The sequence below is a fragment of the Triturus cristatus genome, chromosome 3_2 (assembly GCF_964204655.1).
Source record: "Triturus cristatus chromosome 3_2, aTriCri1.1, whole genome shotgun sequence".
Lineage (NCBI taxonomy): Eukaryota > Metazoa > Chordata > Amphibia > Caudata > Salamandridae > Triturus > Triturus cristatus.
The window spans coordinates 111,431,662-111,452,258 of record NC_140584.1 but is presented as its reverse complement, the minus strand read 5'-3'; the positions used below and the strand labels follow the sequence as shown (position 1 = coordinate 111,452,258).

The 20,597-nt window shown below is 44.5% G+C and overlaps 1 protein-coding gene across 3 annotated transcripts in view; it reads left to right on the top strand.

The window, feature by feature from the left end:
- SLC35F5 (solute carrier family 35 member F5) overlaps positions 1-20,597 on the top strand; it is a 405,130-nt gene that overhangs the window by 147,777 nt on the left and 236,756 nt on the right. For all 3 annotated transcript variants that reach the window (XM_085647333.1, XM_085647335.1, XM_085647334.1), the window contains exon 9: positions 9,675-9,865. In XM_085647333.1, the coding sequence (XP_085503459.1) occupies positions 9,675-9,865 (191 nt within the window). The remainder of the gene's footprint in view (positions 1-9,674; positions 9,866-20,597) is intronic.

Genomic DNA, 20,597 nt, shown 5'->3' with positions numbered 1-20,597 from the left:
CAACACAGGAGATTGTCAGTGATTGTACAACTGCTTTCTAATTTTTGTGTTGTTATATTTAAGTTTTGTTGCCATTCAAGTGGCAGGTTAGGCTCTTTAACAAACTGTGGATGTTCCTATTATACACAACCTTCCTCCCTCACAACGTCCTGCACTTACCCCAAATATCTTGCACTTATCACATTTCTTACACCGATATGTATTTAAATATGTTGACATTGTGATGTATTTGGCCCTCATTTGAATTGCTGATCTTCCTTTTGACTGAATCTTTGCATAATTGATTAAATTAATGTCATACATGCATACAATAGGTGTTGTCCAGAATCTGTACGAATCACTAACAAATGTGTGCCTTTTATCCCTTTAAAAATGTTTCCACTGTGATTATCTTTTTGTGTACCTATTGCAGTAATCTAATCTGCTCAAAATAATACTCCTTACCACCTGCGGTCTGGCTGAAACAGGTAGAAAAGGGAGTATTTTTCTAAGGGCTCGGAGCAGAGAAAAACAGGTACTCACGGTTTTATCTACGTGTGAGTCCAATTGCAGATTACTGTCTAGCAATACTCCTAAATTGCGGACTGTTTTCACAGGCACTGGAGGGTTATTACCAGAGCCTTGCCAGAAGTCTACTGGCAGGGGGCAGGGGATTTTATTTGCAGTACAGCACAGTATTTCTGTCTTGTCCCCATTAAATTGCAATGCGTAATCCCTCAGCCAGCCTGCTGTTTCTCGCATGCAACTATGGAATTTCTCCAGAGGAACTGCATCATTACCCTCAAGGGAAAAGACGAGTTGGGTATCATCCGCATAATTTATAACCTCAATGCCATAGGATTTTATAAGAGAGATAAGTGGGCATAAGTATAGATTAAACAGAATTGGGCTGATCGCTGAGCCCTGCGGAACCCTATGTTTTACTAGCCTACTCTGAGACATGAAGGGCCTCAAGGTCACTGCCTGCTGTGTGTCGAAAAGATAGGATCGCAGCCAGTCCAGTGCCCTGCCCATAATGCCACATTCCTCCAGCCTCTTGATCAATATCTTATGGTTGACCGTATCAAAAGCGGCCGACATATCCAACAGCACTAGAATGGCTGTTTGGCCACTGTCGGCACGCATTCGCAGGTCATCCAGGACAGTCACTAGAGCAGTTTCAGTACCATGTCCTGGTCGAAACCCAAATTGAACCTCGTCCAGGAGATTATTTTCTTCCGCATGTTTAGTAAGAGATTTGCTCACCACTCTCTCCAAGATCTTAATTGGGTAGGGGAGCAGGGAGATAGGTCTGTAGTTATAAGGACACTGGGGATCCAGTGTAGCCTTCTTCAGTAGGGGAGAGATGACTGCCTTTTTCCAGCACTCAGGCACTATATCACTAATTAGAGATTGGGAGCAGATTTGATAAAGATATGGAAAAAGCTCAGTACTGAGCACCTTCCACATCTTATGAGGGAGTGGGTCTAGGGGGGAGCCTGAGGAGATTCTGGATGCAATGGTGTTTAACTCCTCTTGTGATGGAACCTGAAAAGACTCCAGAGGCATGATGCCTTGCCTGGGCAGGATAACCTCATGCATACTGTCTCTTGGTGATAACAACAGATCACCTTCTAAATCAAGCTCACCAACACTTGGAGTTTTTAATCCATTTAAAATGTTGTTAATTTTATCTTCAAAAAAGACTGCCAAGTCATCACAGAGCTCTTGTGATGCTGGAATCTCACTCTTTGCGCACTCTGGATTAGCCATATCTCTAACTAAGCTAAATAAGGTTTTTAGCTGGTTTGGCGATTGCAGAATAGTTTATTCAAGATATTTTGCTTTAGCCTTACCTATCATTACTTTATAGCTATGCAATAGTATTTTCAAGGCTGCCTTATCAATCTCCTGGTATTTCCTCCTCCATTTCCTCTCCGCTTGTTTGCATTTCGTCTTCAACAACCTAAGCTCCTCATTATACCAGGGAGCGGACGGTTTCTTGTCACCCTTAGCTTTCCTCAACGGGGCCAGCCTATCTAGTGAGTTAATAATCTGATTGCAAAGATGCAGATAATTTACATCCACTGAGCTGTTAGTGTCAAAGCCACTGCTATCCATAAGCTGTGGAAGTTCTTTTAGTTTCAGAATTTTAGACCATTCCCTACCCATATGCTAGTTAACTGGGTGGGAGATTTGTTTATTAAGGGTAATTAGCCGTAGGGAGAAGAGGACCAGGAAGTGATCTGTCCAACACAGTGGGAGTATCTCTTTCACAGCTACATCCCCTTCCCAGGCAAATATAAGGTCCAGCACATGGCCTCCCTGATGTGTGAGGCTCAGCACCAGCTGCTGTAGATGAACATTCTCGCATGATTGGCACAGTTCTTTAAAAGCTGTGTCGAGGTTACCATTCTCCCAAAGATTGAAGTCTCCTAGAATCATTAGTTTAGAGTGGGAGTGTGAGAGATCAATCAATTCTTGGTAACGGGGGGCAGCACCTCCCGGAGGTCTATAACAGAGTATACCGGAGCACAGAGCACCCCCATTATTCTTAAGTAAAAACCCGAGTAGCTCGAACCCCGGGACTTCCTCCACACACAGTGGAGCGATGTACCAGGTCTCTTTAAATATAATCCCAACCCCCCCACCTCTTCTACCTGTCCTTGGTTTTTGAAATATTTTGAACCCCGGGGGGCAGGCCAGGCTTAATTCCACTTCCCCATCTAAACGTGTCCAGGTTTCTGTAAGAAACAGGACATTCAGGTTCTGAACTTCCAATAGTAAGTGTATCTCGGAATGATGCTTAATAAGAGACCTCACATTAACCAACCCACAGTTAAGGCTATTTAACATACCTTCTTTACCGGGAGTTTTATTGTTTTTGTATTTATATATACATATATTAACCCCTGGTGGCGAGCTCCACCAGCAAAGTTTGCGGAGTTTTGCCATTTCGGTGCTCCATTGGGAATGCGGAGTTTAGGCAAAAACTCCTACTCTGCGGCACTGCGTAGTTACCCCTGGCCCACGCCCAAAGACAGACAGGAAATAATCCCTTACCTGCTCTGGCGTCTCCGGGCTGCCCTCCTCCTCGGCATGGTCTCTGCTCCTCGCTGGTCGCAAACCCCTACTTTCTACGTCTTGGGAGGTCAGCTCAGGCGCGTGCCAGTGCGCATGCGCAGTCCTCCCAAGATGTGCAACGTAGGGGTTTGTGACCTGCGAGGAGGAGACCACTGCGAGGAGGAGGGCAGTACGGAGACGCCAGAGCAGGTAAATGATTTATCATTTCTCATGGTTTTTTTTGTTTTTTATTATGGTGGAATCGGAGTTTCACTGAGTTTTTTTTCAACTCAGTGTAGTAGCGCTCCGACCACCCTTAATATTTATGCACACGCACGATTACGTTATATATCAACTCTACAGCAAGTAAAAACCAGCAAACACGGGGGTTAATCCTGATCCGGATTTAATGGCACAAAAATTAGAAAAACAAACGCGTTTCGGCTTTACGCCTTCGTCTGTGTTAGGCGGCCGCCGCACTCGAGCCTTGTAATTTATACGTCATTACTGGAAAACAGGTCAGTTTCATGGGCGCTAAAGAACGGTGATGGATCAAACCCAGATCTGTTGACTGGGTGTGAGTGTTTGATTGGTTCTGATGCTCCGTCCATCACCACCCCCTTTTGTACCGCTTTGTCCGCCATAAGTTGGCAGGGTATGCTCAGACGTGAGTCCCTTGCTCACTTTGCCACTGGATTCAAGCAAGCCTGGCTGAAGACGGCTGAAATGCCAGAAACCGGTCCTAGGAAGCTTGTTTCCGGTCCAGGGAAGGCATGGCTTGGCAGTTCGGGCTGGACTGTTCCCATGAGGCACAGGGTCAGACTGATTTGCATATGGCCATGTCTGAACTGGGGTGGCAGAGTGGGCTAAAGAACGGTGATGGATCAAACCCGGATCTGTTGACTGGGTGGGAGTGTTTGATTGGTCCATCACCTCCCCCTTTTGTACCGCTTTTTACTTCAGGCAGCATGACATAATTCAGAAGTTATATAAAATTCAAATTCATCTGCCAAAACGAACTAATAATTCGAACAAAACTCATTTTCAGCAGTGTCAAAATTAATTTGTGGCAGTTATAACGATTTCACCGCTATTGTCCACATCAAGCGTATTGAGAGTCACGTGATTCGACATATTTACATATTTACACACTGGCTCATTATTACAAGTGCCCCAAATATAATAAGGCACAATTCTATTTCATTGTAAAGCCCTGGATGGGCATATACAGTGGCCCTACATCGTCCATTGTATATTATCATTCAGCACATGATAGCTGCAACATACGCTAATCCATAAGCTCAAGCGCATAATTACTCTGCTCGCTAGATTAAGCCCTGAATGGGCAATCAGATCCGAATCAATATGACACTGTCACAATCCAATTTCATAGCGCCCCTAACCCTTCCTGTACTTCCCTATTTATTACACAACCATACATATTTACAAGTGTACTCCCAGTTCCTCCCCCATGTTCAATCCTGTTGGAACCTTTGTGGCCATATCAATAATATAATGGGACTCTAGTCTTCTAAGGCGTTTTTCTCTGTCCCCTCCTCTACAGTCACGAACCACATGGTCCAGACAAAAATATTTCACTAACTTCCGGTTACTATTATGATGTAACTGGAAATGTCTGGCAACCGGATAGTTGTTGTCGTTGTTCTGAATTGCTCTCTGGTAACATGTATGGTACTGCCCACGTACCTACGGCCACATGGGCAGACCAGACAGTACACTACAAAGGCTGTGTTACAATTCATGAATTTAGAGATACGTACTGGATCTCTGTGTCCTGGAATCATATAAGATGTTACTTTACTACTGTTTACACAAGCCTTGCATTTTCCGCAGGGATAAAAACCTGCTATACCTAGAATACCTCTTTGAATTGGTGGCAGATGACTTTTAACCAAATGGCCTTTTAGAGATCGTGTTTTTCTGAATGTGAGAGATGGATGTGTATGGAATGTCACGACCAATGATTACATCTGATTTAAGTATACTCCAGTTAGACTGTATGATTTTTCTAACATTCTTCGCTGCACTGGAGTAATTGGTAATCAGCCTGAAATTTTGTGTGCTCCCTACTTCCTTCTTTTTGGGAACATCCTCCAATATATCTGTTCTGTTTTTCATCTCTGTTTTATTCCACGCCTCCTTGAGGATTTTCTTTTGATAGCCTCTCGCTTGGAACCTTTCTATACTCTCTACAGCTGCTTGTTGGTAATCCTCCGATCTAGTACTATTGCGTTTTATGCACAATAGTTCCCCATAGGGGATACTGTTTTTCAAATTTACTGGATGGCTACTCCTTGCGTGTAGCATTGAGTTACCCGCTGTGGATTTTCTAAACAATGCTATTTCAATCTTCTCATCTGCCACAAATACCCTTGCATCCAGGTATGTGACCTCTCTAGAGCTGATGTTGCTAGTAAACCGTAAATTTAGGTTATTTGTATTCAAATGATCGATATATTCCATTGCTGACTCCCTGCTGCCTCGCCACTTTAGAAAAAGATCATCTATGTATCGCCTCCAACTAATGGTTCTCTCGACCCAGTGATCACATGAGTCAGCCCATGCGGCCCGCTTCTCCCACCAGCCTAAGAAGAGATTTGCATAGCTGGGGGAGAAGCCGGCCCCCATGGCAATCCCACGTTTCTGTCTATATATTTGGTCCTGAAAAATAAAGATATTCTTATATAAACAAAACGTAAAAAATTCGACCAACATCTCACTGTGCTCAGAAAATTTCTGAGGGCGATTTCTCAAAAAATATTTGATAGCAGCAATCCCATCCTCATGAGCAATGCTAGTATATAGACTAGCTATGTCAAGGGTAATCGTCAGAAAGTCAGGTTTCCATAGTGCCCCTTCAATGTACCTCAAAAAATCCTTTGTGTCCCTTGTATATGAGGGTAATTCGCGTACAAAGGGGAACAAATGGTGATCAATGAATTTAGACATATTCTCTAGAAGGCCACCAATTGAAGAAATGATCGGTCGTCCCGGCGGATTCTCTACATCCTTATGAACCTTCGGCAGATGATAGAAGGTAGGTAATCTAGAATGGGGTATCTGTAGAAAATTATATTCTTCGGTTGAAAGCATGCCTTTGGTCCGCCATTTCAGAGTCAATTGTTCATACTGTACAATGCTTTCATATATTCACTGGCAGTTATAGGTGAATAATTCTCAAGATTACTTAACTGGGAAAGAGCCTCGTTACAATAATTAGTACGTGTTTGCAACACCACATTCCCACCCTTATCCGAAGGTTTGTTTACAATGGTGGTATTCATTGCTAGGTCCTTTACTGCCTGTCTTTGTGCCTGGGGGAGGTTCCATGGTAACACTCCTTGTCCGATCTCCTGCTCTCTCAATTTTTGGAGATCGTGATTCACTTTTTCATTGAAGACGTCTATAGTGTCTGTGGGAGTTTGAGGAAGGAATTTAGAGGAAGGTCTAAACGGACTTGTTGCTCTTTCTTGGTTAATTGAGGGACTTGCCACTGCGTCGGCTCCTGCCGGAGTACTCGCCTCCGTGGTGTTTACTTCATTCCCCTATTCCTCCAAAATTGCAAGTAGTTCCACCTCTTGTCCATACAGCGGATTGATTGTTAAAGGCTGGGGAGATGTCACATTAGTTCTAGATTCTAATCCCTTCATTTTGAAGAATGTAAAAAGTTTTATCTTCCTCATAAATTTGAAGACATCTTTCCTCGTTTGTGCATATTCAAATTTGCTGGTTAGACTGAATGTAAATCCTAGTTTAAGGACAAATTCCTCAACTGGTGTTAATGACCTAGGTGTGAGGTTAATGATGGTCAAATTATCGTTCTGAGGTACATTCTCTATTGTCTGAATTTCGAAGTTCTTCTCGGTCGGGTGTAGGTGCTTACTCCGCTTTTTGGCCCGGTGCCCCCCACCTCTCCTTGTGCGTCTGTGGCTGATTGTTCCGGAGGTCTCCCTTTCCCTCCCCGTAGCCACGTCTGCCGGATAAGGTTGAACTCCTCGTGAAAATGGGAAGGTGCCGGTCCACCTGCTCTTGCTCCCCCACCTTCCTCCTCGGATTGCTCTGCAGTTGAGATATGTGAAGACATGCGAGAACTCATCTTGTGTTTCTCACCTTATGTCGGCGAGAGAAGACCGCAGGCACATTGGCTGCAGCCAGTCGGACGGACCCCCAAGCCTGCTTCAGTTTGATACAGGAGGTCATATGATGAATTACCGAGCTCAGCTGTGTGCGCTCGTCGGACAATCACTGGCTGAGAGGGAGGCTGACAAGGCGGCGCGAGGCTTGAATTAAGTGTTACCCCTCCTATAGTGGCCGAGTGCATTTGGCAGCCGTGGTGTTAGCATAATTACCCGGATTAGGCTCCGACGGTAGATAATAAAGTGCTTGTCATGTAAGTGTGATACGCTTGGGGTCTCCAGGGGCCGCGGAGGACCGCTGCCAGCTGAGGTACGAGCATGTGTCCCTCCAACCACCCAGCGGCAGGTGTCACCCATGCGGCAGATGGGAGAACTGTGGGCCTGGAGACAAGCTGTAAGCAAGGTTTAGAAGATTCTAACTGATATAAGCCAGAGCAAGTGAAATCTAAACCGTGGACACTATTAAGATAGTGCAGAGTTTTATTCTATCCTTAAAACTCTTTGGAAAGAATCTTTTCCCATATTGCCGAAGATTTTTTTATATCTTGCATACAATTAATTTGTTAGTAATTTGGGGATGTTTCTAAACCCCATCGTTCAACCAAAGTAGCTGAGCACAAGTCGTTTCCAAAGATGCATCAGCTTTGAGTGTCCATGTATTGTTGGCTTTTGTAGTAAAAATAAAGCTAGTGAAAACGATCATGGAACTGCTGCAAGTTGGCAAAGAACAGAACCAACTCCGAAGGTTCAACTCATTAGGTCTCGCCTGACCCAGCGCATGCGCTGGTCTGGCGAAACTTATTGAGAGGGCTCCAAAAAGTGCTACCAGGCCAGCCTGGAGCTACAGTGCATGTGCGCGGACGCGCGCGCCGCGCTTTACCGCGATTACTTTCACTTTCGCTTTGATGTTTGATCGCGATCTCGATCACTTTCACCGCCGCACGGCCGCTTTGCAATGCTTGTTTTTAGTTACTTTTACTCAAGGCACAAGATGTGTTACATATAGACTCGTAACTGGCTGGTAACGTTTTTATTACAGTTTATCGCCAGCTACACATGGGAAAGGCATTTTTAACAGATAATGTTCCGGGTTTCATCAGAACGGATCATGAGACCTGTTTCTGAACTGGGTAGACTCCCCAAGAGGCAGTGAACATGTGTGGGTGAGTGGTGGAGACATTGAACAGTGATAAAGGTTCATTGATCTGCATACACAATAGGTGTATTTAAAAAAACAACAAACCTTTATAAATGTAATCAGTTTTGCATTGCCCGACCTTCTACTCGAAACCCTGGCAATGGCAAAGATGTTTGGTGTGGGTTTTGGAGAAGTTAACTCTGCATGTACGCTAACATGCAAGTTACATACTTTCACTTGCACTTGTTCTTCACTGTGCCTGCCTGAACTCTAATGTATTTACAGTAATTTATGTTTGTGCCTTACCACAATCTTGCCCTTCTTGCCTGCAATAGGCAAGGGATTACCAGCATTGTGCCACAGTGACCAGGTTGCCGGGGATTACCACTTGTTATTGAGGAATGCCACCTTTATGCTACGTAATCGGTGCTCTGAAGGGGGTGGGTCCTTATTTTTATGGAGGTTACACTACATATTACATAATTTTCATTTTTTTTTTAACTTGCACACCTAATTTTTCGTTACTCTTTTTGAGTAGGCCAAAAGAGACATATCAGTTGACATTATTTTTCAAGTGTCTTGATATTATTTTTAGTAGACCTATTCCACACTGTTAGGTTAATCATTTGAATACAATGAAGAGAGTCTCTGTGTGCTATCCAGTTATCTGTATATGCCCTGCTCTTTTCTGAATTTGTTATGTTGCACCTCCTCTCCCCCTCCCTCCGCTTCCACTCCCACCTCCCTCCACCTCCACTCCACTCTCCCACCTTCACTCCGCCCTCACTCCCTACACCTCCCTCACTCACCCCCGCCCTTCACCTCCACTCCCCCCACCCACCTACTCCCTCCCTACACCTCCACTCCCCCTTCATCCCATCCCCTCCCTACCTACACCTCCACTCCAGTCCTCCCCTCCCTACACCTCCACTCCACCCTCCTCCCCACTGTCCCCTTCCTTGCATAAACAACAAAACTAGAACACATTTTTCGTGTTTATTCAAGTTTTTATTAGGATACTTCAGTTGTATATAATGTTTTCTATGTTATATATAAAGTGTCAAATGGTTATAACCCTTTTTTAATTATAACTTATAACTTTTAAACATGCTGCACAACATTCACAATACTCTGCAACACATTTTAAAAACGTTAACAAAGCCAATAGCTCTGTCTAATCCCTTATAAGGCACCAAAGGCGAGACCTATTGGCTATGCCAATGCTTGTTTTTTTTATTACAGTCAATCTAATTACAGTTGCATATAGAAGCGTTTATTCTCTCTGTCGTCCTGTAGATACAACTAACTATTCTTTGTCTTCTGTTTTTGTTCTCAAGCTCCAAAGAAGCCTCGTGTTCGGTTCAGTAATATCATGGAAGTGCGTCAACTTCCAGCGAACCATGCGTTGGAAGCAAAGTTATCTCGCATGTCCTATCCGACCATCAAGGACAATGGATCAATATTAAAGAGCGTTGGAAAGTTAACTGCTTGTCAGGTTGCAAAATTCAGCTTTTTCTTCTGCTTTGTGGTAAGTTTACTTTTAATAGAATAAAAACAATAAGGTCTTTATCAGTGTTGTCGGCTTAACTGTGCGCCCAAGACTGATTTTATTTTGCTAAAATGGTTTATTGAAGCACTATGTTTTTGCTGATGGCACAGAAACACTTTACAGCATTATGGTATGTATATGCAGTTTTATATGGAAAAGAAACCGTAAAATAAAGTTGCAATTCCAGCTAACTCTACTGCCTACTAATAAAACCGTGCATATAAATGTTGTATTGCTTTTGTTCTGGAATGCAATGATTTCTTATTGGTTTCCTTAGATTGGGTAATGTTGTCACTCTCCTCAAGTTAGACTAATGCTAGTGCTGCATGTGGTGGTAAGATTTTGGAGTGTGACATTGATTGCTGCTTTCAGTGGGGATGAAGATGATAAAGGAACTTGCACTAAAGTTAACTGGATGAAACCTAGATTACACCGTAGCGTGTATCACAGTGTGAAAGTTACAATTGAGTAGAAATTGACTAATTTCCTTAAAATCTGTAGGCCTGTCAAAGAGCTGAATAGCTGTAAAATAGCTAACATCAGCCACTCACAACTGCTGTACTCTGCAGATCCCTAGTGTGAATCTAAGCAAGATTAACTCTGCTTCCCCAATGTTGTGCTGCGCCTCCATTAGCTTTGGCTCCATTGCGAAGTTGGAACGGGCTAGGGTGACATTCTTTATTCTCTTGGGGCCTCCTTTGGCACCAATTTTGAAGCCGATAGCAATGCTGCCTACAGACCTAGTTCCAGCACTGACAAGGGAGTCAATATAGGAAAGTATCATCCGTCCTGCAAACAACAAGGTCAAGGCAGTAATTAATTTGTTAAAGAATAAGTGCTGGAGACAAAACTTTAGCTTGGGCAGGTTACTTTTCATCCCTGCTCTCGCTCTCTCTTTCTTTGTCATTTTTTTTCAGTTTTTCTCTACCTTGTTCTTTACCTTTTTTGTTTTTATTTTTCTGCGGCTCTGGTTGAGAGTTTGTTGAAGAAAAGCAAATGTCGCTCCCTAAAAATCAGTGCTGGTAGTTTTGGGCTCCACCTGCAACCCTCACCTCCGATTAAACGCTGGTAACAGTCTCTTGCCTCTAGGGCTCAAATTGAGTACCGGGGAGTCACTGTAAGGAGGCACCAGTGGGATGCGTTTTAGCCTCAGTATCCGATCTATGCCCTTTTACAGAAGGAGAGCAGTCGGAACATGCCACGTTCCAGCCCACCAGCTGCACAGGGTAGAAACTGGGTTTTTTAAGGCAACAGAAAAAATCAGTTCACTGGGCATGTCTGCTTTTATAGTCCCCACTCCAATCCACAAGAACTTTTTGTAGATTTACTTGATTTTAGGTTTTGTCTGCTCAGCCTGTGTTCTATTGCTAGAAGGAGCTTATATCCTGCTACCTTGCTTTCCTTACTCTCCATTGGTTCCTGTGCTTGGCACATATTTTCTTCTGTTTCTATTGGCGGTAGCATATTCTTCCTCATGAGTTTGCTCTTCTCAGTTTCCCAAGGCCCAAGTTCTGTTTTAACCCGCTTTTGAAGCAGAACTGCATTTTGATGTTTTGCCTGCACAGCGCTTGTTGTAAAGGCTGCACCACGTAAACTAAGGGTTTCAATAGAACCAAACAAAACAATATTTCTTGTCTCGCTTGGTGGCATAATTGCCGCCTGTGCCTGTGTAAATTGGCGACCGCACCTCTGCAGGCTTCTAATCATCCGGCCACCCCTCGAGTGCAGACAGGGTTACCAGTGGTGATTGCACACCTCAGATGTGGGGACTTGTTATTCACTGCATGATGCTTATTTCAGTGTTTCATCACAGCACTGGTGGAGGCGGTGTGATCGACCTCCCTGCAGAATGCAGCTTATTTGTACAATGGCAGCTGCTGTTGTCAACCTCTCGTTGTATGCATCTATTTAATGTAGCGTCACACGGTGCTGTGGGCTAATTTAATAGCTGACTGCTTTAGGTGTGGATGCCGAACGAAGGTGTGGGTTGCCAATAAGTAACGATCCCAGAAGAACTGGGTCAATTTTTTGTCAGTTTTGCTTTTAGTAGTTATAGGCAATCATGCTCTATGACGTATGTGTCTCCGATCTAAATTTGGGGTTGGTCCTTTCTTGAGGCATGCAATACTACAAAGTTTTTCTCACAAACACGTAATTATGGTGGCTTTTAGGAGCACTACCTGGAGTTTGTAAAGGTCAGCTGTACTCCACATGGCTTTTCCTGTAAACAGTTGGACTTCTGCAGCCCTTTAAAAAACAAAATCACCAACGTGTTACACCGCTATTGATACCGCACGTATTCATTGTGTGCTATGTGCAAAATGATGACACATTTACCTAGAGGTGAGCGACCCCCATATTGTACCATGTCTAACTAAACACTGTAGAGAGGATGTGGCGCAGTGAAAAGAGCTGCCGGTCTTGGAACTGGGGAACCTGGTTCAAGTTTCGGCGTCTGCTCCATATTCTGTGATTCTGGGCAAATCATTTCATGTCCCTGAGCCTACTTAAAATGAAGGTGTCTTCTTGTAATATAACTGGTGCTCATGTAAATTGCTATTGCGCCATTTCAACTCAAAGTTATTGGAGTACTTTACTTAAGCAGCTCCCTTTTATTCCCTTTTTCTGTCCATCCCAATGAGGTGTGATGTGAAAGGACTTTAAAAAATTCAGCATCTCTGCTTTCTCATAAGTCATTTTAGGAACTGTGTTTGTAAGTTAGAGGGCTATTTTCTTTTAGAGTGCCTATCACATGAACTTTATTTCTCTCTACTTCATATTCCAGCTCAGAAGAGAGAGGTAATCTATTGAGAGCTAATTGTATGGCCTTGCTATACTGACTTGTTTTGGTGAATGAATAAATACTACAACTGCTTTTTGTTGTAACTATTTTGGTTAGTATTATGCCTCAGTCGGTTTTTCTACCAGGTTTTTTGCATTGGCTGATCAGTCTATTTTTAGAAAATGTTTTCCTTTTGGCTTGAACTGTTGAGTTAATGTTCTGTCAGCGTTCTTCTCTGCACCTTACCATTAACCCTGCATTTATTTACAGAAAATGCCTCAAATTGTTCTATTGCTCACCCATTTGCACATTGTATTCTGTTGTGCTTCCCTTTCACAATATGGTTTAGGTTTTGAGTGAAAAACCATATTTTGCAGACTTAAATTTTGTGTTCGGAAAGTTACTCATTATATTACTGAGCAATGTACGCTTGCGCACATCTGGGCTACTACTTCTGCAATGTGCACCTATGAACTGCTTGCTCCCTGCAATCAGTGGCTTCATCTGGGAGGCCCTCCAGTTGCCCACTCCTTCCTATATATCCCGTCAGGTTCAGTACACGCAAAAGGCCCGCTATCGATCCTCACATGCCACTGCATTTGGCACTCAGGTGCTCGTAATCCCTGTCTGCAAACATTCTTAATGGTGCCTCCGCCCATGGAATCTCCCTATATTTGACCCCTACTGCAGTTTGCTCCCTGTTTTGGTTATTCCTTGTTAGGTTTGTACTATATTCTGCTCCTACAAAATCCTCCCTATGTATTGGTGCAGTATTACTCACTAAATTAACCTGAACTGCCTTTCTGCGTTGTTCGCCCTAAGTTGGCAGGGTATGCCCAGACATGGGTCCCCTGTTCACGTTGCCACTGGATTCAAGCTAGCCTGGCTGATGAAGGGTGTTACCCCAAAACCGGTCCCAGGATGCCTGTTTCCGGTCCAGGGAAGACCTGGCTTGGCAGTTTGCTCTGGACTGTTCCCATGAGGCACAGGGTCAAGATTGATTTGCATGTGGCTGGGTCTGAACTCGGGTGGCCAACTGAGCCAAAGAACGATGATGGATTCAAACCAGATTTATGACTGGGGGTAAGTGCCTGAAAAGTTTTGGCGCTCGGTCCATCATCTTCTTGTATTTACAGTTGATGATATATGCATGACCTGCGTTTTGTTCCAGCTCCATTCGCAACACGATAGCAAAGGTCCATCCAACCTGTCAAGTGCCATCTGGATTTCCAAGGGTCAAATCTGTAAGTTCGGGTGTTTAATTAAGAGACCACTTTGGACAATCCTTTAGGTGGCAACAAAATTTAGAACAAGAACCCAAAGGTTCTGATTTAAATACCCTTTCCCTCTTGGAAAGTGGTTCAAATGGCTTTGTTATGATGTGCCCTTTAGGAAACTACTCAGTGCGTTGGTTTTCTTTGTTTGCTAGTTCATATAGGAGATGTACCATTTCATCAGGTGACTGTGTGTACATTTTTATAACGTGGATTAGAATGAATTAAACCCCTATAGATGACGCTACTCACACAAACTGCTGGTGTAAATGTGAAAAAGTGAAGTTATAGGAAAGAATCCAGGCTCTCATCTGCACTTGCTTCACAATCATTCTTTTTTTCTAATCAGTAAACTTATACACACACACACACCCCCAACCACATCTTTGCAAATTGTACAGAACCTTTGTGGTCAACTGCCCAACTTACGTCCAGTGCATTCGCTTTGCCAAATCTGGACGTTCTCAGGCAAGCAGCAAGGGCCCTGCACTAATAATGCTCTCTGACGCCCTTGCTAACCCACTCAGTGATGAGTGAGTGATCTGACTGGAGTTGGTGATGGGTCACGAACACAATGATGAGGGCAGAATATGGCTAGCTAGTTTAATTTCTAGGCAGCGAGGTGTGCACACTTTTAATTCGCTCTTCATGTGTTGTGCCTTTGCAGAAAACGTAGTCCTGCACCTGTGCTGTCTAAGCCTGCCACTCATCAGCTCATCCACAGGAGCCTGGTGACAGGCCTCAGACACAATTATCCCATCTGCATCAGCAAAATTGACTAAGCATGATGGTTTGTGTGACAGGCAGCCGTGCAGGCATCACTAACGTGATGATGCAGTGCCATCATGCCTGGACCAGGGTGGGCTAGCCTGTGAAGCTAGGCAGCCACTCTGAACGACAGGTACTTTTATTTTTATTAATTATTGGACCCACCACCAATGGAAGAAACATTTTATAGCCCTGGTCCTGTGAAAAAAGAGCTGATGCTGATCGCAGGAAACCTCCGGCACAAATTAGGCTCTGGGCCAAGCTACATTTTAATGATGAACCCTATTGTAAACACATCAGCAGATTTTGGTTGTTCAAACATCATCATTAAAGCAGTATCCCAATGCTTCTCCTACAGCTTCACCTGATAGGCGTTTAAGAAAAGAGGTTTAATGCAAATGGTTGCAGTGATTTTGCCTACGGCGGCTTGACTCTCCTCATTGCGAATACCACCTGCCTGTTAAGCTGATACCTCCATGGTTAATGGGTACTGGTGAAATTTAAGGTTGTCAGTATGCTAGACCATATAAAGAAGCCACTCTCTCACCTAGTGAGCATGGCCTAGATGCTTCAAAACTTATCTTGGAGTATAGCTTTACGTCTGCACACATAACTCCATGGTATATGGGCCGGTTGCCATGCTGCATCAACATGTATGAATTTGTTCCATTGGATTTTTGTGAGGTGTGCAGGCTACCTTCATGGACATACCCTTTAAGGGTGGGCAGCTGTTCAGTGGGAAGGCGGACTCCTTCTTAGAATGTCTCAAAAATAGCAGGGACTACTGCTCGCGTCCTAGTACTGGCTCTCTACAGCAATTTCACCAAGAGTATTAGACATTCTGTGGTAATTTTAGGAGTGGACGTTTTCTAAAGTGGCTTGTCTATGTGACACAACAAATAATTGTTCCTCTTGAGATTTTGTCACTTGGAGACAGGCGATCATGATGGACTGTTGGATGAAATGCCATGGGTATGCCCTTATCCTCCTATCTTGCCATTCATCCCCTATACCCCCCTCAAACTACAGACTACCTCACCTTCCTACAGGTTTTGCTTGCTGGCTCAGTCTTCGACTCTGGAGGCGCAAGTCCTTCCTTGCTGGTCACAGGGGTCATATAATATACCTCAGGAAGAGAGGGGCACAGGATTTTACTACCTTTATTTCTTGGTCCCCATGAAGACTGAAGACCTTATCCTTTTAATCCGGCAGGGCAAATTCAAGATGCTGTCCATGAGTCATGTCCTCTTGTTCTTGGACACTGGAGTTTGGCTTTTGTCCCTGGGCCTCCGAGTGCCTCTTTTAATTTCTCCCAACCGAAGGTGCTGCTTGAGGTTCACGGTGGTGCCCCACTCTTTGAATTTGTGGTCCACCCATTTAGACTGGCGACAGCCCCTTGCTTGTTTACGAAGGTATTGGTGGTTGTGGCAGCTTTGCTGCGGAGTGCGGGTGTAAGAATGATTGGGCTAGTGAAGTTGATATCCACGTAGTCCAAGAACATCTCCAGCGCATACTGATTCTTCTCAGAGACATTTCCATCAATGACCAGAAGGCTTACCTCACTCCCACAAAGATGCTGACCTTTATTGGAGTGGTGCTCAACACATCACTTATGAAGACCGTACCTCCTTCCGAGAGATCATAGGTATTTTGGGATTGATTCCAATCTTAGTCTTTCAGCTCTTGCACCTGTTAAAACTCTTGCCCTAACGTCAGATGGCAGATTATTGCCTTCTTGTGGTCCCGAAGATGCAGTGACCTATTGCGCTTTAGTGTAGCAAACAGGGAGAAATAATAGGAGCTGCCCTCAGTCCTCTCTCACTTGAGGGGAACAAGTGGGAGTTGTACCCTGAAGTGCCAGAGGTGATGACTTTCTTCTCAATGGGGTTTCCCTTCTTTGATTTGTTCACCATAGTTTGGAACACAGTGCAATTGATTTTTATCCATTCACTTCCCAGCCAGTGTTTCCTTAGGGATGCTTTCAGATTTAGCTAGTTTCAGGGCCTACTGTATGTTTTCACAAATCCCCCTTCCATTCCTAGTACTGCAGAATGTGCGTGAGAATTGGACAGAGCTGATTCTAATAACTGTAGACCGGATGTGTAAAGTTTGCAATGCCGATCTGTTTACTCTCACCATTCGCAATTGCTTCTCCTCCATCGTAGAACAGCTCTGATTTCGAAACAGGATAATCTGGTTCTCCAACCCAATTACCTGGCACACCAGCTGCACACCTAGAGATTTAGCAGTGCCATCTAGAATCCTTTTGCCTTTCTGATGAGTCTGCAGATCTCCTCATGATGGCCTGGCAGATTGCCACCAAATTTATCTTTGAATACTGCAGAAACAGGTTGTACAGTGATGTTAGTAGGAAGGCACAATTTTTAGATCTGCCTTGTCTGTCTTGAGGTTTGCAGTACCTTGCAAAGTAGTGTCTGACAGTAGCCACAACTAAATGCAACCCAACAGCTCGGTGTCCGCATTTGTGGATTTTCCTGACCAACCTCCATGTTTAAATCCCCACTAGGATGGATTCACCCCAGATCTGGGACTGGGGGTGAGTGTCTGAAAAGTTTCAGCGTTCCGTCCATCATCTTTTTGTGTTTGCTAAATCCCCACTAGTGGCATTTTCTGAAGTGTCGCCTTTACTTGTTTCCTCCTGCTCTGTTTATTGTTCCACAGAGGGATTTGAGTGTTGTTGTTTTTTTAAATAAATCTTTTTATTAAACAGTCTCGACATAGAGGTACAATTTCACAATGGTCAATAAAGGGATTAACAGCGAAATCAGATATGCAAACATATACAATAGTATAATTCGTCGGAATTCACGGAGAGGGGGGATCATCACTGTCCGCATCACAGGGAGGGGTACAGATATCGCCACAGTATGTATTCCAGGGGACCCAAATCTTAGACCATTTTCGGGGGCAGCCCCGGGCCACATACACTGTCTTTTCTCGTAGCATACACCAGTCAAGGTCTTTCTTCCAATCTGCAACTGTGGGTGTATGTGGGGCTCCTCAGAGTTGCGCAATATTTCTCTTGGCAATCATGCAGCTGAGCGTGACCCACTGCGTGGTATAAGTGTTGAGATCGGTAGGTTCCCAGATGTTAAGGAGGCATCTGGGCGCTTCTGGTTTGATTGCTACCTCCAGTGTTTCGCTCATGATTGCATGTATGTTACGCCAATATTCCTGGATCGGCTCACAGTGCCATAGTATGTGTATGAACGTGTCCAACTGTGTGCATCCCCGCCTACAAGATCTGTCTGTCAGCCCACCCATATGCATCAGTTGGGGACCAGTTATGTAAATTCTTTGAAGGATCTTTAGTTGTACCAGTCTGAGTCGCGCCGGGATCGCAACAGTTTTGGGGGAGGAGACCGCTGTCTGCCAACTCTCATTGTCTAGCTCTATTCCGTCCTGAGTCCATTTGTCTCGTAGTGCCAGCAGGGGGTCCTCCATATTATTAATAAGTTTTCGATAGGTTAGGGAAATGGCCTTTTCAGGCAGGTGGCCGTCTAGCAGCCTATCCTCTAATGGGGAGGCATCCGGTGGAGTTGTGGTATTGGACAATGCTGTTTGCAAAGCGTGTCGGATTTGCAAGTACAGAAAAAACTCGGAATCCGCCAGCGCATATTGGGTTTGGAGAGTTTTAAAGGGTTTCACGCCCTCTGTGCACCAAAGTTCCCTAACATGGGAGATGCCGATTAGATCCCATTTGTCAAATCCCTTGGAATTTCCCAAGTGTCCAAGTTCCTGCGAGTCCCACAGAGGTGTGGCGAGAGTTAACCTATTGTGCCAGCCAAGCGACTTGGTTGCAGAGTGCCAGATTTTAACTGTGTGGTTGGTGGGGCCAGTGAGTGGGTATCTGCCTGGTTTAGAATATAGCGCATGGGAATAGGCCCCGTTTGGAAGAATCCTACGATCCATAAGGAACCCCAGGTTGTCAGGGCGACCATAAGTTCCATGATTTATTGCTGTGAGGTGCGCTGCCCAGTAATATTTTTAAATGTTGGGTAAACCGATACCGCCGTCATACCAGTTGAGATGGAGCTTCTTTAAAGCAATACGCGGTCTCCGTCCCCAAAGAAGGTCTCGCTGGAGCCCTTCAATTTCTTTAAAATATGAGTTTGGGACAGGATCAGCCGAGTTCTGTAGGGCATATAAGAAATGGGGTAAGGACATCATTTTAAATAAGGCTTCTTTGCCCAATAGTGAGAGCGGGAGTTACTTCCAGTTTGCTATATCACTTCTGAGTCTTTGCAAGGGGGAGCCAGGTTACGGGCGTATCTGACAGATGGGTCAAGAGATATGAATATGCCCAAATATTTGAAGCCTTCTGAGACTATTGGTATAGGACAGTTTAGGGGTAAACGAGGGAGGCCCCTCCAAAGGACATACAGCAGCGATTTGTGCCAGTTGACGCGAAACCCAGAACATCTGCCAAAGGTGTCCAGGATATCAAATACTGCAATCAGGGATCTCTTTGGGGACGTGAGATACAGAAGAATATCGTCTGCATTTAGAGAGATTCGGTCCTCCCACTCTGCCGACCACCGCATGCCACGGATCATTACATCCTTACGGATCCATGCCGCCAGTGTTTCGAGGGCCAAAGCGAACAGTAAAGGAGATAGGGGGCACCCCTGGCGGGTCCCCCGGCTAAGTATGAAGGGCTCTGATTTCCTGTTGTTCACGACCATTTGAGCCATCGGCGTGCTATATAATAGTCACACCCAGCGGCAGAAAGTAGGCCCAAACCCCAATTTAGCAAGTACGGCAAATAGATAGGGCCATTCCAGTGTATCAAATGCCATGGTGGCATCTAGGGAGACTATAATTGCATTCTCGCGTATTGTTTGTACCCTGCCCAGGACCCCGTGCAACTTACGCAAGTTTAGAGCAGTGTTTCTTCTATGCATAAACCCTGATTGATCTGGGTGCACTAGGTCCCCTATAACCTTGATCAGCCTAGTGGCGAGCACTTTAGCTAAAATTTTTGGTTCCGCATTTAGTAAGGATATGGGCCGAGAAGAGGCGCATTCAGTTTTGGGTTTCCCTTCTTTGTGGATCGTAACAATGGTTGCAATTCTCTGATCATATGGCAGTGATCCCTGCTTAAGGCTGTCTTCGAACATGGACTTTAGATAAGGGGCCAATTTATCTGGACGGAGCTTGTAAAGTTCGATTGGGATACCATTTGGGCCTAGGGCTTTTCCCGAGTGCAGCGCTCTTATTGCAGTTGCTATTTCGTCAGCGGTTAGGACACTATCCATAAATGTTCGGTCGGTGTCCGAGAGCATAGGAAGGGAGATATCTTTAATAAGGTCAGAGAATTCTGTCTCCGGGTACGGCGCCACCGATTCATATACTGTGCGGAAGTGGGCTGCAAAGTGATTGGCTATGTCTTGGTGGTCTGTAACGGGGGACATGTCAGCGCCTCCAAGTTCTGGCACGAGCCTGCTTGCATGGTCCTTTTTTTATCCAGCCAGGCGATTAATTTGCCAGCTTTGTCATCCCACTATACCACCAGGGAGGCCGATCATCTCAGCCTGTGGTTCTATTTTAGAGCCTTTGGCAAAATATGTGGACTATTTCCTGAAACAGTTTGTTCCTGACACTAAAGCGTACGTTCGAGATACAATGGACTTTATTTCTAAAGTCGAGGGATCGATGTTCGATGATAACCAAAATATTTTGGTTACGTTTGACATCGAAAGTCTGTACACAAACATTCCTCAAGACGAGGCACTCTTGATTATGACACTGGTACTTAACAAAAGACTTAGACCACATCAGGTTCCAACCGATTTTTTGATCTCTTTGGCAAAAATATGCTTAAAAAGTAATTTTTTCAACTTCAAAGGTGACCTGTTCCTCCAAG